Source organism: Idiotropiscis lumnitzeri, chromosome 15, assembly GCF_059441095.1.
Source record: "Idiotropiscis lumnitzeri isolate Australia: NSW breed Sydney's pygmy pipehorse chromosome 15, RoL_Ilum_1.0, whole genome shotgun sequence".
In the NCBI taxonomy this organism is placed as follows: Eukaryota; Metazoa; Chordata; class Actinopteri; order Syngnathiformes; family Syngnathidae; genus Idiotropiscis; species Idiotropiscis lumnitzeri.
The window spans coordinates 11,232,029-11,247,451 of NC_142405.1; the positions used below are offsets into that span (position 1 = coordinate 11,232,029).

The 15,423-nt window shown below is 39.0% G+C and overlaps 2 protein-coding genes across 3 annotated transcripts; both read left to right on the forward strand.

Moving 5' to 3' along the window:
- The first annotated feature begins 3,476 nt into the window (after positions 1–3,476).
- On the forward strand, positions 3,477–10,216 carry LOC148322911 (uncharacterized). Its single transcript, XM_088317214.1, has 5 exons — positions 3,477–3,737; positions 4,534–4,643; positions 6,663–6,755; positions 7,634–7,804; positions 9,524–10,216. Exons 1-5 carry the CDS (start codon positions 3,587–3,589, stop codon positions 9,701–9,703), a joined length of 705 nt encoding a protein of 234 aa, XP_088173340.1. The 5' UTR covers positions 3,477–3,586; the 3' UTR covers positions 9,704–10,216.
- A 1,285-nt stretch (positions 10,217–11,501) lies between these two features.
- LOC148322912 (uncharacterized) lies at positions 11,502–15,360 on the forward strand. Of its 2 annotated transcripts, none has more exons than XM_088318032.1 (10): positions 11,502–11,693; positions 11,985–12,106; positions 12,938–13,039; positions 13,400–13,501; positions 13,625–13,762; positions 13,839–13,976; positions 14,041–14,089; positions 14,204–14,230; positions 14,368–14,394; positions 14,486–15,360. In XM_088318032.1, the coding sequence occupies exons 2-10, from the start codon at positions 12,047–12,049 to the stop codon at positions 15,043–15,045; spliced, it is 1,203 nt and encodes a 400-aa protein (XP_088174158.1). In that variant the 5' UTR covers positions 11,502–11,693; positions 11,985–12,046; the 3' UTR covers positions 15,046–15,360. The 2 variants fall into 2 exon arrangements, with proteins under 2 accessions (XP_088174158.1, XP_088174159.1); XM_088318033.1 differs by having other exon boundaries at positions 13,628–13,762.
- The last annotated feature ends 63 nt before the right edge of the window (positions 15,361–15,423 follow it).

A 15,423-nucleotide genomic window follows, 5' to 3' on the forward strand; every position in this document is an offset into this window, starting at 1 on the left:
CAACTTGGTGGTCGTCTGTCTGTCCAACTATAGATAAGAAATACGTGAAAACATGTCAAAGCTTGTTGCAAAGATGACTTGGAGATGTCTACAGACAAGATGATGCTCCTCCTTGAAAGGTAAAATAATTGGTAAAACGACCTTAATGATATCTTAGCTCAGCTGCTATTTCTTAACCTAAACGCATGTTGTTTCTTAGCAGTATGCTATTTTCTTAGCTGTATTCTATTTTCTTAACCTAAATGTATATTGTTTCTTAACCTAACTACATACTATTTCTTAGCTCTAAGCTGTTTCTTAGCTGCATGTTATTTATTTTATATATATATATATATATTTATAAATATATATATATATATATATATATATATATTTATACTATAATATATATCTATAATAATATGTAATAATCTAATATCTAATATTTTCTTAGCTGTATGCTATTTTCTTAACCTAAATGTATATTGTTTCTTAACCTAACTACATACTATTTCTTAGCTGTACGCTGTTTCTTAGCAGCATGCTATTTATTATATATATATATATATATGGCTGCCAGGATGGCCGAGTGGTCTAAGGCGCCGCGTTCAGGACCCAGTCTCCCCAGGAGGCCTGGGTTCGAATCTCAAATTTTTGGCTGCCAGGATGGCCGAGTGGTCTAAGGCGCCGCGTTCAGGACCCAGTCTCCCCAGGAGGCCTGGGTTCGAATCTCGAATTTCCCCATTGTGGGACTAATAAAGGGAATATTATTATTATTATTATTATATATTTATACTATAATATATATCTATAATAATATATAATATTCTAATATCTAATATTTCTTTGCTTACCTGTATAAACTACAAACATGAGGGTTGCCTAGCTGTGTGCTATATTCTTAACCTAGCTGTATTCTATTTCTTAACCAGGCTGGTTGCTATTTTACTCAGCGTATGGACTACAAAAAAGGACTACAAACATGGGGGCTGCCGGCAGTAGGAAGGATGTGACGTACAGGGAAATAGGAGGGTGCGAGGGGCGGGAGCGGTGGAGACATCACCCTTCATTTTTCTCGTCCGTAGCGGGATAAATGACGGCGTTTGACTGTCCAAATGTAGCCAACAAATACATGTCCAGACATGCAAACATGACTAGGCAGATTTTACAAAAAGCAAAGGGGTCTGCCGACCGGATGTCGACAGTTGCCTGCCGCTCACTATCTTTTGAAACACCTTGAGGCTGCTGCAGGCTTGGAGGGTGTCTATGGCCGGCGTCTTGCCCAGACAACCCCCCAAGCCTGCACAATACCATGTTTAAACTTATGTCGCTGGGAATATGTCCAGACATGTTTGCAAAAAGGGCAAATATCAACCGAATAAACATCTTATTCAAAGGTAAAAACAACGCCTGCTCTTCTCAACTCGTATTATTTCACTCGTTTAATTTAATTTTATACATCTACATTATTTAATTAGATATAGCTCATTTCATTGGATGCTTTATATACTTCAGATATTTAAATATGGATGACCTATATCCACCGAATAAACATCTTATTCAAAGGTAAAAACAACGCCTGCTCTTCTCAACTCATATTATTTCACTCGTTTAATTTAATTTTATTTAATTAGATATAGCTCATTTCATTGGATGCTTTATATACTTCAGATATTAAAATATGAATAACATAAGTACAGTTTGGGTTGGGGACGCACGCACGCAGGGAACACATTGTTTTTAACATAAGAAGCATACAGTTTGGGAGGGGGGCCAAGCCCCCCTCCCAATCACACACACAACGTCATCACAACGAGACAAAAAGCGTAATTCTGTAGGCGGGGCCCTTGGCCCACACACACACACACACACATACAACGTCATCACAACGAGACAAAAAGCGTAATTCTGTAGGCGGGGCCCTTGGCCCACACACACACACACATACAACGTCATCACAACGAGACAAAAAGCGTAATTCTGTAGGCGGGGCCCACTTCGACAAAAGCGTAATTCTGTAGGCGTGGTATTAAACCTTCAAGGGGCAGGGAATATGTAAATATTTTTAAATAGGTGGCTGGAGATTGGATAGTTTTAACACAGGGGCGGGGATAGCGGCCATTTTGGACAAAAGCGTAATTCTGTAGGCGGGGACAACGAGACAAAAGCGTAATTCTGTAGGCGGGGCTATGACGTCATCAAAATTTAAAAAAGCGTAATTCTATTATCTCTTGTGTGTCATCTTGGTCTCATAGTGCCAAAATGTGAGCAGCCTGATCAAGAAGACTGTTTATATATGAATCGTATCTTTTATCTTGTATCTTTCTTGTGAATAGTGGCAACTTGCTGAACAATTTCTACATATATATGTATATATGTATTTTGCTATGGTGCAGTCATCCAACGTAAAATGTAACTCAAGCCCAGATATCCTTAAACTCATAATCCTGACTCCAGGCTGAGTACTGCAATAGTGGGCCGCCTCTCTTAGGCAGATTAAATAATAAGTGACCATATAATCTTCACCGAGCTGCATAATGTCGTTATATGCACATGCATTGATGTGTGAGATATTCAATTTGGAAAGCATGGACAAAGATGGAATTTGTACGGTCCTTGTCATCCAGTCATATGACTTATTGCATATAAAGCACATTTTAATTGCATTTAATTTGGGTTAATTTGTAGTCGATATACAAGGACAAGAACATGGGGGGTACATTGAATTTTGCCATTAGCAAACAATACAATAAATATGAATAAACTTAACTGAGAAAAATATAGATTAATATGTTTTGATTGGAATTCTAATAATTTGGGAATTAATCACAATAATTGGGCAATTTTAGCCCCAGAAGATTACTGTACACTAAATGTTTTTAATTTAATTGACTTAAAAAAATCATACACATTGTATTGATTTTTACCTTTCCCTGCATATCATGACCTTTACTGCTCCCCCTTCCAAAGGCAATCATGGTAAAATGCTCATATAAGTGTGTACTTTGGTTTTTACAGTTCTTTAAACTACAACCTTAAAACTGTTGCTATATGGTGTCTCTTGACAGTGCCAATCCAAAATTAAGCAAGCACTATCAAAGGCACAATTACTGATCTTGTTAAATAGTCTGCTAGGTGTGAAAGTCGAACCATGGTTACTAATTCTACTCTTTGGCTGCTTGTGTGAGTTAAACAAATCATCTCAATTCGGGACCCCCGGTTTCCAGAGTAACAGGAAACCAGTTCAAGCATTCAGACCTCCTAGCTGGGATGCCTCTGTGGAGGAAACTGCCAGGAATGACATTAATCTCACTATTACATTTATAACGTCAAACTAATGACCTTAGGCCTGTGTTAAACATGTAAAACACATGCAGATGCACTTTTTTCTTGAAGTTAGGCAACCAGTAAAATGCCGGTAAATTTGACCGCTGCCGGTGACGTCATTGCGCCTTCAGCGACTCATAAACGCGGTGGTGTGTTTACAGACCGCCGGACACTTGGAGATCCTGCTTGGAGAGCGCATGTGGGCTGTCAGCTTGTTGGATTACACAATGTGGAAGAGCTACGAAGCTTTGCGTCTGTACGGACGAACACATTTAAGAAGATGACAGCTGTGGTGTTAAAGCTGATGGGATCAGGGACATCTCTGAGAGCAACATTAACTGTTTACACAGCAGAAATGTCCGCAACTGCAAGTCCAACCATTCCCTCCTCTCAGATGACATCGGATCAACTCACTGTGGTCGCTGCGTGTTGTGAGTACATTTATAAAACGCTCTGTTGTTTTCAAACAATGTTTGTCCATTTGTTGCATTTTGTTCAAGTTTAGATTATTTAATGTAATAGTTCTCAGTGTGGCAACAGATGGGATCTTTTCTTTTTCATGAATTAGCTCTTACGGCATACATTTTTTAAAGAAAGAACTCTAGCAGGGGTGTTAAACTTTCTCTCATATAAATATCTAATCATAACTACCTCATCATGTTATTGTTGTACATTTCTACAATTCATTTAACCCTTTCGAGGACACTGGGCTGCTATTCAAAAATTACTTTCACTGACACAAATTATTAAAAAATATCCTAACGTTGGCTATTATAATTCATGCATGAAAGTGTTCATTATAAATCAGAAATCATGGCAAATCAAAAAGGATTCAGTAAACCGAGAATATGCTTGGTGAAAATTAATTATAGCAAAACCATTTGAAATACTTGTCAAGTCAGTTTAATCGAGGAAATATTGCATTTTTCACTTAACAAGAAATGTTGAACTGAAATATTGTATTTGCTTTATGGGCCACATAAAAAGGTGTGGTGTTTGAAACTGTGCACTATGCTATGTTAGCTTTTACTATCAAGCTTTAACTGTTCATTGCTGGCAGGTATGTCACGGAAATTACATTCAAGTATTTTACATGAACAGGGGTTAAGTCAATTCACTTCCAATTGAGTCAACTTCATTGTATTGTGAAAGCCATTTTTGGGGTGGGCAAACTAGAGGCCTGCTTATCTGAGATTAACCCTTTCTTCTTCTCCTGCTGTCACACAGTTTCCTCCCTGGTGTTTTTTGTTGTTATTGTGGTGCTCCTGTCCATCATTTACCGTAAGGATCCTCAGTGTTGCAGATTATGCACCTATCAGGGGCCACATGCAGATATGGTAAGCCCTTGGAACAACAAGAAAAAGGAAAATAAATGCCTTTTGTGCTCAGCGGTCTTATGAAGGGGTCTGTATGTTTTGTTTTCGAGATGGGACTGTAAAAAGCCAAGCCCTAACACACCATGTGATCCAAGTGTGTCGCAATTAGCAAGTGTCACATTCAATTTGCAGAACAGTGTGAGAAGTTCTATATTAAACTTGATATGATCATTGTCTTATAATGGATTTACCACAGCAAATTGAATTGACAAAAATAAACGTGGCACTCACATCAGGGCTATTTTTGCATTGATGTCATTAAAAAAAAAATGAAACTGGGTTCAAAAGTTTGCCAAGCAGTGTCTTGTATGCAGTTGTGCATTGTTCAGGCTTCGTTTCAAGAATGTAAGGAGTATAATCTCAGCCAAATATGGACTATCAACTAAAGATAATGATTTCGTAAAGCTGTCAGTGATAACGTTGGTGAAATGTAAACACGCCAAAAGAAGCAACGTTTCCATTCTTTCTGCTTCCTTCTTCCTCACCTCTGTGAGCCCCGCAGGGTGAAAGTTTGACTCTTATCTTCTTATTGCAGGGACATGACTCATAGCTCCCTCACCACAACTGACAGGAAACTCTGTTCGGTTACAGTTTTAACGGCCAGCCTCGGTTAACCAAAGAACAAACGGAGCGTTTCACCAAGAACAAACTGAGTTGAACTGAAGCCACAGGTGTGGTTGATTAGAGAACATATAGGCTGGTCGAGAGTCCATCCCCGCCCTGGATGCCAAACACCTGACAACAATTAGATGAACTAGGTGGTATTTTATTCTGACTGCATATACATAAATGTAGTTGTTGGATTTATTTTGGAGTTTTTCTGTCAACATTTTTTTTTTTTTGAAAGAGTGAAGAACAGACATTCCGCAATGGAAAACAAACACAAACGCACTTGTCCATTGTGTTGCTGTAAGACATTTCCATGTCTTCAACTTCATCGTCACATACCTATCCCTGCTTCAGTTTGCACCATGAATAGTGGACGGACCCCACTGTGGGTGTTGGGGACACCAGGAGACAATAGGTCTCCTTTTTAGTTTGCGCTAGTGAAAAAGGCACACTGCCCTTGGGATCCTCCCCCGACTTCAGTGCTGATTTTACACGGTTGTGCTTTTTCACACAAGCTGAGTCAATGGCTGAGACAAAAGGACAACTCTCCTTTTTTTTTCCTCTTTCCCTTTTTGCTTTCTTAAATCTGCGACCAAGTGAGGGGAAAATGACCCCTGACATCACGTTTTTAGTGTCATCTCTGTCTCCCTGAAATGATGTGACGGTTATGGCAAAGGTCATTTGCGTGCGTCTCTTAAAATATAAGTGATGTCATTGTGCATTGTGGCCTGGGAAACGTTTAATAATTTAACGCAACCTGGAATTACCGTTTGAAAAACATCCACTTGTGTTCAGATTTTAGCATCCCTTATTCTGCTGCAAAATTTAGTCAGACAACAAAATGACTTTGTTGTAACGCCGCCCTAAATGACATACATGGTCATAATGAGTAGTGGAGTGTGCTCGTTAAGCGGTACCTACTGTGGTTAAAAGGGGAATGAAGAGATGCTGAAAAGGCCACACTGTGTGGTTTGTTGCCTAGGGACTCTGATGACACAGTAGGATGCCAAATTGTTCCCCACACAAAGGAGACTCATTTAGACCAAAGACAATTACCTTGTTTCCCTCGCAGGCTTTTTCCCCCCTCTAAGATGCCAACACCTCATACAGTGAGACGTTGACAGGTTGTGTTGTAAAAGGGGGTGGTAATGGGAGGAGTCAAGGAATTCAGAGGGTGGTCGTCTTATTGATTAGATAATTTATGGCATTGCTAAACCAGCTAGTGTCCTCAGTGATTAAACAAGGCATGAAAATCAGACCAGAAGCAGCGATATCTGACTAATTGAGGCATTTGGGAATGATTAGTAAGTTTAGTGGTTGACGTATGTTTTTCCTGTTTCAAACATGCTTTTATGGATTGTTGTTTTGCAGGATGCTCCTCCTCAATACTACAGCAGTAGACAGACACTGGTGGGATCATCTTGTTTGGAGCAGACACACTTTCCAGATGCCAGCAACGCTAATGTAAGTGAGTTACCATTTCGTGGTGTGTTTTGTGGACATGAGCATGTGAGAATTTAGTTGGGAGTTGCGCAACTTTTGACAGATTTGAATTGTTTTGATATAAGAACTGCATTAAATATTGTTTCAATAAAAATATGCTCAGTTTAGCTTACACTGCCTGGTATAACCGAATTTGAATGCTTTTGTGGTTGCGTTAATGTTTTAATTAATCTGTATCATAATTAGAAACGTTTCTAATATTTTGGTTTCAACATTAAGCAACATTAGCTGCTAGAAAGTGTTGTCATTGTGACGCATCGCAATTCTAAATGGCAAGCTACATAATAAACATGCATGTGTATCAGTCAAAACTGAACATAATTATTTCTGAAAGCAGAATTATATTCCATCTCTTGTATTGGATCGAATTATACATTTTGCAACCTAATGAAGAAGCCTGTGAATGTTTATCATCTGAGGGATTATTTTTTTTTAAATTGCACACGCTGCCTTAGTAACATATTAAAAAACAAAAAAGTGAGCATAATTAACATTGTGTCCACATTACTTTTTGCATGTTAGCCAACAAAATTCCCGCGAGACATTCTTGCTATGTGCTATTATTCAAACAAGTGAGGAACTTTACCTATAGTATACACTCGGAATGGACTTTTATAACAATACAATTATCATGTCACTGGATAGACTTATTATTATTTGGCTTTATAATAAATATTCCAATAAACACACACATATAACACTAGTGTGTGCCTTCATTTATAAAGTCCGTAAATCATTACTGGGACAATCATTGGCACGTGACAGAATGTGTCATGTGTCCCTATTCCCTAATAACGACCCTACTGTGTTTTATGGCCTGTGTGTGACAATATGTGCAGGGGAATCAGCTGTTCTATGTGGGCCTGCCCTCCAGCTACAGTTTGCCCACTATGGAAGCCCCCCTGCCCAGGCTGCCCTCCTACGAAAGTGTCCGAAAAAAGGATCGCCAGAGGCAGATCCACATGATGATTGCGGACCGCTTTGGCCTCAATGGGCCCATTGAGACGGAGGTAGGATACATTCAAGCTATATGACAACAGAGCATTTCATGTTTTATGTTAAGAATTGGCCATCAAGATGACATTGAGCCACTTTTTTAGTAATCATGAAGCTTATATGGCAGGCCCTCATCTTGGGCTTTCAAAGGGCTGATAATAATATAATCGCATAATCATAAAGTATTGTATACACTACAATCGGCGCTCATTCAAAGACAGATTCCATTCAGGGCCCAATACACAGAACATGCTAGTAACTCATCAAACGCTCACTGCTGGCGGCCACGTTTCAAGGTTTTACGGTGTTGATCTTTCGCTGAGCTTTTGACTCGCTTGAGCAAACAATCTAATGAGAAAAAGGCACATCAAACATAATTAAAGCCAGAACCCTGAACGCAAACAGTGTCTGGGAGAGGCGCTTTGTACTCAGGTCATTTATTTATTTATTTTTTAAACTTTGACCTTTTCTCTTTTTCCTTAATTAAACAATCCCGATTATGACTGCATGTATTCTTTCTATGTGACTGATGAGGAAACACATGCGCAGCTCATCCTATCATTAGTCATCAAAATGTTTGACTGCCTGCCCCGTGGCCTGAGGCATGATGCTAGTTAACTTTGTAGACTTGAATGTATGTGATGAGTGTATTGGACAGAGGGCGAGATTGTAGAGTCACTCCAGTCACATGCGGGTCCCTGAGCAATTAAAAGATAAGGTGGGCTCCCAGATGCGTTCACGGAGATAGAAAACCATGTTCGGGGTGGGTGACTTCAGATAGATGAACTGTTAATGTAAATACAAACAAATCCACTTATGTAGCTCGTCCCGTTTCAGGTGTTCTTCAAACAATACCCATTTTATTTCCCATTATATTACTTTTAAGGCTTTGCAGCTTATTGTAATTTTAAGTATTTCATTTATCATCACATTCACTTCTTGGAAATATACAATCCCGGCTAAAGATAATACAATGTTGTTAATGAAGGGATCCGTTTTAATAAGACAGCAAATCAATGTTCAATTAATTGTAGAAAGTGAATTAAGGGTACTAATTTGATTTAACCTCATTACAAAAACAAATCTGACTATCAGATCATTTTACTTTATCTTGAACTTTTAACATACGCACCAAGAACATAAAAAGCACTCACTTCTTTACTATGACCTCATCAATTACTGCATTTACAGAATACCGCTCTTGTGCAACAATTTACAAATTGCGTCCATATTTATGACGTGACTATAAGCAACATTTAATTGTCCGTAAACTGGGAAGTTACAGGCCATGATACATGATATAAGTCAAAATATATGCTTACTGTTGAAAATAAATCATCACGACAGTTTGGCTTGTTTTCTCCCCTTATCAAGGATAAACAACTTTACACGCTAAACTCAACTCTGCATAAAAATGTAACGCATACAAATATAGATGAAAGTCTTTGATTCAACCCCATTTCCTATTTACAGATGTTACAGTTGTTACATTTGCATCTTCCTATCCAGCACTTGCTGCTGATAACAAGGCCAATATAGCCTTGTCGTCAATAAATGCATAAATGCGTCTCTTGAATGCTGGCGGACTGTATTGAGGGAAATTATAAAAATTCTATGGGCTCTCGCAACTTTGAATTTCCCCCTTAATCTTATTTTAGAACTCTACATTGTATACCTAAATATTGTATATAATTGTTAATCTTTGGTATTTTATTGTCCAATATTCTTCCCAGCCACCTCCATCATATGAGGAGAGCGTCCGTCAGTCTGTGGAGCTTCCGTACAACATCCTGTCATTTAATTTGGATGCTTCCCCCACTCTGGGTGATCACACGAACTCTGCACCTGATGTTCAAACTGAGACACCTCATCCAGACAACTCTGAGAGCAGTTGCAATGTTCTTCCTGTATGATTCTGACTGAGTTCTGAAGACATTTGATGAATGTGACGAACTGGACAAATGAGTGGAATTTAAAACCATAAAACGGTTTGGAACATTGTTCACAAACCTGTTGATTGAAATACCTCAAGACTGACTTCTGGTTATCGGGAGCAGCGCAACCAAAGAAGATCTGTTTGCATTTTGTGCAAAACTCTGAGAAAAAAAGACTGAATGACGCTGGTACAACTTGAATAAGATGCTGAAATAGAGACTGCATGGAAACTGTGGGCTGAAGGACTGAAAATGCCCAAAAAGGTTGTTTTTTGGGAGGGGCTGGGGGGCCATAAAAATATTGTGTCTGTGAAAATTAGTTTTAGCTTTGCTGGTTGTATGGGCCCAAAAAAACAAACACTTTTGCTGTGTATGCCAATTTTTGAGTGGACACAACTTACAGCCACTTGTAAAATAAATGGGGCACATTCCATATGTTTACATTATATAATTCATAAAAAAATAAAATAAAACAACCCCATGGAAACCAAATTGCATTGGCCAGCAGCAAATTTTAATCAATTTTTGACATTGACTTAAAAAAAAAAAATCTTTATTTTTTTTTTCTATCCTATCCGGATTATGAGATACTTTCTGTCATGTGAGGAGTGGGGTTTGGACCCAGAAGCAGACAGGAGACGGAAGTGGCGACGTAAAAGTAGTCATATACAAAAATTCCAAGTAATAACAAGCAGGCCTGGATTCAGAACACATGGAAGATGGCTGACATCCTCACACGAAGAAAGCTTGGCGTACTGACGATGTGTCAATGAGTAACTCGATCTTAAATACTCTAACGCATCAAGCCTATCTGACATAATAAAAGAACAGAGCATAAAAGGACCATAGCAACTGTGTAGCAACGGATACATTAAGACATGTCACAACACTTTAATTTTTTAGTTTTTAAGTTTGACATTTAAAAGCTTGCCCAATTCACAATGTTCGCCATGCATTGTAATTTATATCTATGCTCTTTAAGGGAAAAAAATCCACTCTCGCAGCCACATCTACAGCATATTTCATTGAGAATGAGTGTAAAACAAGTAGCAGTTATAAAAATATCATAATTAAAATATAAACCATAGAAAGGTATTCACTGCCATTTTCCATCCATCCATTTTCTATGCTGTGCTTCTTCAGTAGCCGCAGGTAAAAATTGTAGGCTGAATCAATGAGGGTTTACTGTATTTGTTTGTTTTTTTTTTATAACAAAAAATCTAAAATAAATGGTCTATCTTTAAAAGAAAGTTGGTGCCTAAATAGTAAGATGATTCCCAACCAGGATGCCATTATCAATTCAGTACAAATATAATTGTTTTCATTCATCTCTCTAAGCCAGCAACATATGTGACTGGCAGAACCATTAATAGAAAGTGCGATAAACCTATTTCTCCTCGTGTTTCTATTAATTTATTTTTTGCAGAATAAATCACAGAGAAAGTCAATAAATATGAGCATAAATTAGGACGAGATTGACATTATTTCAGTATTCATACTTCATGACATTTTTGTTTGGTTGTGTGCTATGCTCAATAACGTTTGTGAACCCCTCGCCAATTCTGAAATGACCCAGATCTATCTACCTCATATATTGGTGTATGACAGGATACCTTTATGAATAAATTTGCAGCAAATGTTTTAATATTTGTTTATATTAGAGCAGCATCTTTACAGTACCGGTACTGATATTGATAGAAAATTATTTGCTATATCTGTACTGGTACTTACAGAGCGGACAGTGGTGACCTCACATTACCTTACAAACATGGCTGCCAACTCTGCCCACAGTCGTGTTGAAATTACCGGAGAAAGCCGAACTTCTCCGAAGAGCCGAGTGCCAGCCGGATAGGTAAACAAGGTCAGGCTCTGCACCACACAGTCGACGGACTTTAAATCATGCAACGCAACTTCTTTTAAGCGACAAAGGAACGAACTAAGTTGCTTCCTGTGGCGTGCGACAAGAAAGGTAGGCTGTGTGTGTTCTACTACTACATTTGCATCGAAATGTATTTTGAAAGATAATGTAGCTTGCATATGTGGAGTACGTTATTGCGCATTTGGTGCAGTCATCGTGCAGGCAGGTTCGTAGACGTCGTAATCTTCCCGAGGGGATAGATGCATGGTCATTGCTAGCACGGGAATAATAAACATTATATGCGTTTTTAATCGGTTCATTTTTTATTTTATTTTTTTAAATATTTCATTAAATATCATATAAAAAAATACGTATTTATATATATTTTGTATTTTCTTTCAGCATTGTTACAAATCTTGCATTTGCGATATTCATCTGGAAGGACACCCATCAAACCAGCCAAGATGTTTCAGTGTTTTCATATTATTGTGGAACCAATCAAAAACCTGACGTTCAAAATAAAGGTAACTCATTTCTCCACTAAGTGCACCGGTGTTTAATGTGTAAACTGGATTTGCTTTTGACGCATGGGTCACCTTGATGCATAAGTCAGTTAACGTAACAGTATTTTTACATCTTTAATTGGGCATTTAACCATATTTGGTCACTTCTAATTGGTGTAAAAACGACAACAAAACAATCATCTATGAATCATAACAAACCACAAATGCATGTATACATGCATGCACTCCAAAAAGTGACAATTTTGGATCTCTGATTAACGTCGAGGTATGGTGCATCCATTCCTTTTTCAATGCATTGCAAGCAGTTGAAAAAAGAGAGGGAGGGAGCAAGAGAGAGGAGGAGGGAAAGAGAGCTATTGCATCTCAGAAATTGGTGACGAGGTGAAACGTGGCACAAAATCTGGAGGGGATGGGTTTTGTTCTCTTCTGACAGGTAAACAGACAAGGTATCATTGATGCCTCCTTTCCAGTTTGACTTGAATATAAGACAGCAATTAGAACACGGTCACTGAAAAAAAAAACTCAGATTGGCACCTTTAGGCTGCTTAACTTGCTTTTTCTTTCATTAAATACCTAAAAGTGGATAAAACAAAGTGGCTCTCACAATACACAGGTGTTATGTGTGTTATGTGTGTGGGGGTGTGTTTGTGTGTGTGTGTGTAGGGGGGTGGGTCTGCAGGGCTGACCTTAATTCCTCCAATTTACACAATACATATACAGTCATCACTTCATCAGCCCCCTTTAAGTGATCAGTTTGCTCAGAGCTCTTTTCTATGTCAACATTTCAACACAAAATCTGTTACTGACCGTTGTTCTCGATATCCCTGTCAGGCATCCAACGCCAAATCCAAGAACAAGAAGACAACAGACTACCTGGATGATGACCAGCTATTTATTGTGGAACTGGCTAGAGACCTAGGACGAGTGTGCCAGGTGCAATTGCCAGTGACACCTTTCATTTAATTATAGTCAACATGTGACAGCATTTTTTGAATGGTGTCAAACATGCTCAACATTCTTCAGAAACTGTATCTTAGTTTACCAAATGTCCTCCAGTAAATGGCCATGATTGCATATTCATTTGACTGCAGACAGTGTCTGTTTGGGTGAAGGCTTTTACATGTAATTACTGCCAGGGATCATCCAGGTCTTGCCTGACCAAATGAGATTATGATTATCTCCTGAATAATCCTACGAGAAATCAGATATTAAAAAAAAGTGAGACAACACTATTTTTAACACTATTTTCACCAAAGCAACCATCAACTTGATTCTCTGTTGTGCACATTGAAGAGTTCATCAGTCCTGGAGTACATCTGGAACCAGGATGAAATCTGGCCAACCCCTCTCTGCTGGGTCTTCATTCTCGAATGGGCTTCCATGTTAGAGAAAAAGGTATTTATTTGGGTAAATGGTCCTTCTACGGCAATATAAGATACGGTCCATTAGGAGTCGTTTATTGGTTGTTTGGGCTTTGTACGTCTACTCACAATAACATGTGGGGTGACTTTTTGTCAGCAGAAGAGGCCCATGCAGACCGATGGCTGGCCAGAAACTGATGGTGACAAAAAGTGTGCTCTGACTAACCAGCAGGACATGCATAAGGCCAAGTTAAGCCTCCTCGAATGGATGAAAGAACTGAGAGCTCTGCCTGAGGCAAGTAGCTTGAACTCATTTTATTCCTTCCAAAAATTCCATCGGGTTTTGATTATTATTATTGATTGTTATGTAGCAAAGCGTTTGGCCTGGGGAAACTGTGACAAACATCCTTGAGGACTTGAGGTCAGCTTGGCGTTGGGGCCGTGTGCCGAACCTTCTGACTGCCATGGACTTGGTTTTGTGGACTGTGATGTTGCAGGACTCAGATAAGGTCTGGACATATTTGAATTGATCTGTATCATAGCAAAGATTGAGTTTATATTTTGCACCCGCAGGATACCGTACCACAGCAGTGGTTGATGTGGAAGCAGAGAACAAAGATTGGTAAAAAATACATAAATTGCTAAATAAAAATAAATCATATGTTTATTTAATATTTTACTCAGAAATGTTTTAGGATTGTTTTCCCATCTGTTAATCTGCTGGATGTTTTTTCAGGTGCTATATCGTACATTCCTCAGCCAGGTCAGTGGTCTGCTGTTGATTTTCATAACAACACCTCATGTGTACAATTACCTCATTTTCTTAAATGTTTAAACACATTCAAGCATATAGAAAATGGTGTTTTTTAATTAATTAATTTGTTTATTTTTGGGGGGCAGTATGGGACTGGATTACAGATGCTGCAGGTACAGTGTTAATTCTATCAGCATTCCTATTATTATTAACCTTACCCAGCCTATCTTGCTGTTAATTCAAGAATTCTATATACTGTGTCAGTGGAAGTGACTCTGAACCAAGATACAGCCAATCCTGATCTTCTCATCTCGAGTGATGAAAAGAAGATGCGTTGCGGCTTCGAGAGGAAAGATATCCCCAACTATCACCAGCGCTTTGATGGCTGGTGGTGCGCTGTTGGAACGGTAGGCTTTGAATCGGGCCGCCACTACTGGGAGGCGGAGGTGGGTGAGCGAGACTGGCGACTGGGTGTGGCCAAGGAGTCCGCTCTTAGGAAAGGTTTCAAGTCCCTCAACACTGACACGGGTTACCTCACCCTGCGCCTGGAAAGGGGCACTGAGCTTAAGGCGCTCACGGTGCCCTTCACTGCCCTGCCGGGAGGTCTCATCCCACGAAAAGTGGGTGTCTACCTTGACTACGATGGCGGCCAGCTGTCCTTCTACGATGTGGACAGACGTCTCCACATCTACACCTACAATGAGCACTTCCAAGAGAAGCTCTTCCCACTGTTTGGCACAGTGGAGATCATTAATGATCTGGTGATCAGGACCCCTGAAGCCAATACCCAATGTGTCTGCGCCACATCCTGCCTGTGGGGTTGATTTCTTACCTTGCCAACTTTTCCTTCAAAATCTCCTGCAGATATCATATTAAGGAATTTACAGGTTACAAGGTTATGCAAATATACTAATCACTGGGAGGAATCAAAGATCCTACTGTTAGAGACCATTGTTGTGCTTTCAAATAGCTTCAAGGTGTGACCACTCTCTATGCTGCTGCTACTTTCCTCGTTCCTACAATCAAAATGAAAACCATGCTCACGTATTTGGTGTTTGGAAGGAGAACTGTAGAATCTACATTGTCATGTACTGTAAAAGTAATCATATACTGAATAAAGAAAATTTATGTTGATGGTATGTTCTGTCTCTCCTTCAATTAAACAAATGTTACATTTACTGTTATAATTATAAGGATCATTA

What these genes read in the sequence shown, in the direction of transcription:
- LOC148322911 (XM_088317214.1), top strand. Translation starts at nt 3,587, where the DNA reads ATGACAGCTGTGGTGTTAAAGCTGATGGGATCAGGGACATCTCTGAGA. An exon ending in CACTGTGGTCGCTGCGTGTT is followed by an intron (nt 3,738 to 4,533) that starts GTGAGTACATTT and finishes GCTGTCACACAG; the next exon opens with TTTCCTCCCTGGTGTTTTTT. An exon ending in AGGGGCCACATGCAGATATG is followed by an intron (nt 4,644 to 6,662) that starts GTAAGCCCTTGG and finishes GTTGTTTTGCAG; the next exon opens with GATGCTCCTCCTCAATACTA.
- LOC148322912 (XM_088318032.1), top strand. Translation starts at nt 12,047, where the DNA reads ATGTTTCAGTGTTTTCATATTATTGTGGAACCAATCAAAAACCTGACG. An exon ending in CTTCCATGTTAGAGAAAAAG is followed by an intron (nt 13,502 to 13,624) that starts GTATTTATTTGG and finishes ACTTTTTGTCAG; the next exon opens with CAGAAGAGGCCCATGCAGAC. An exon ending in ATCGTACATTCCTCAGCCAG is followed by an intron (nt 14,231 to 14,367) that starts GTCAGTGGTCTG and finishes TTTGGGGGGCAG; the next exon opens with TATGGGACTGGATTACAGAT.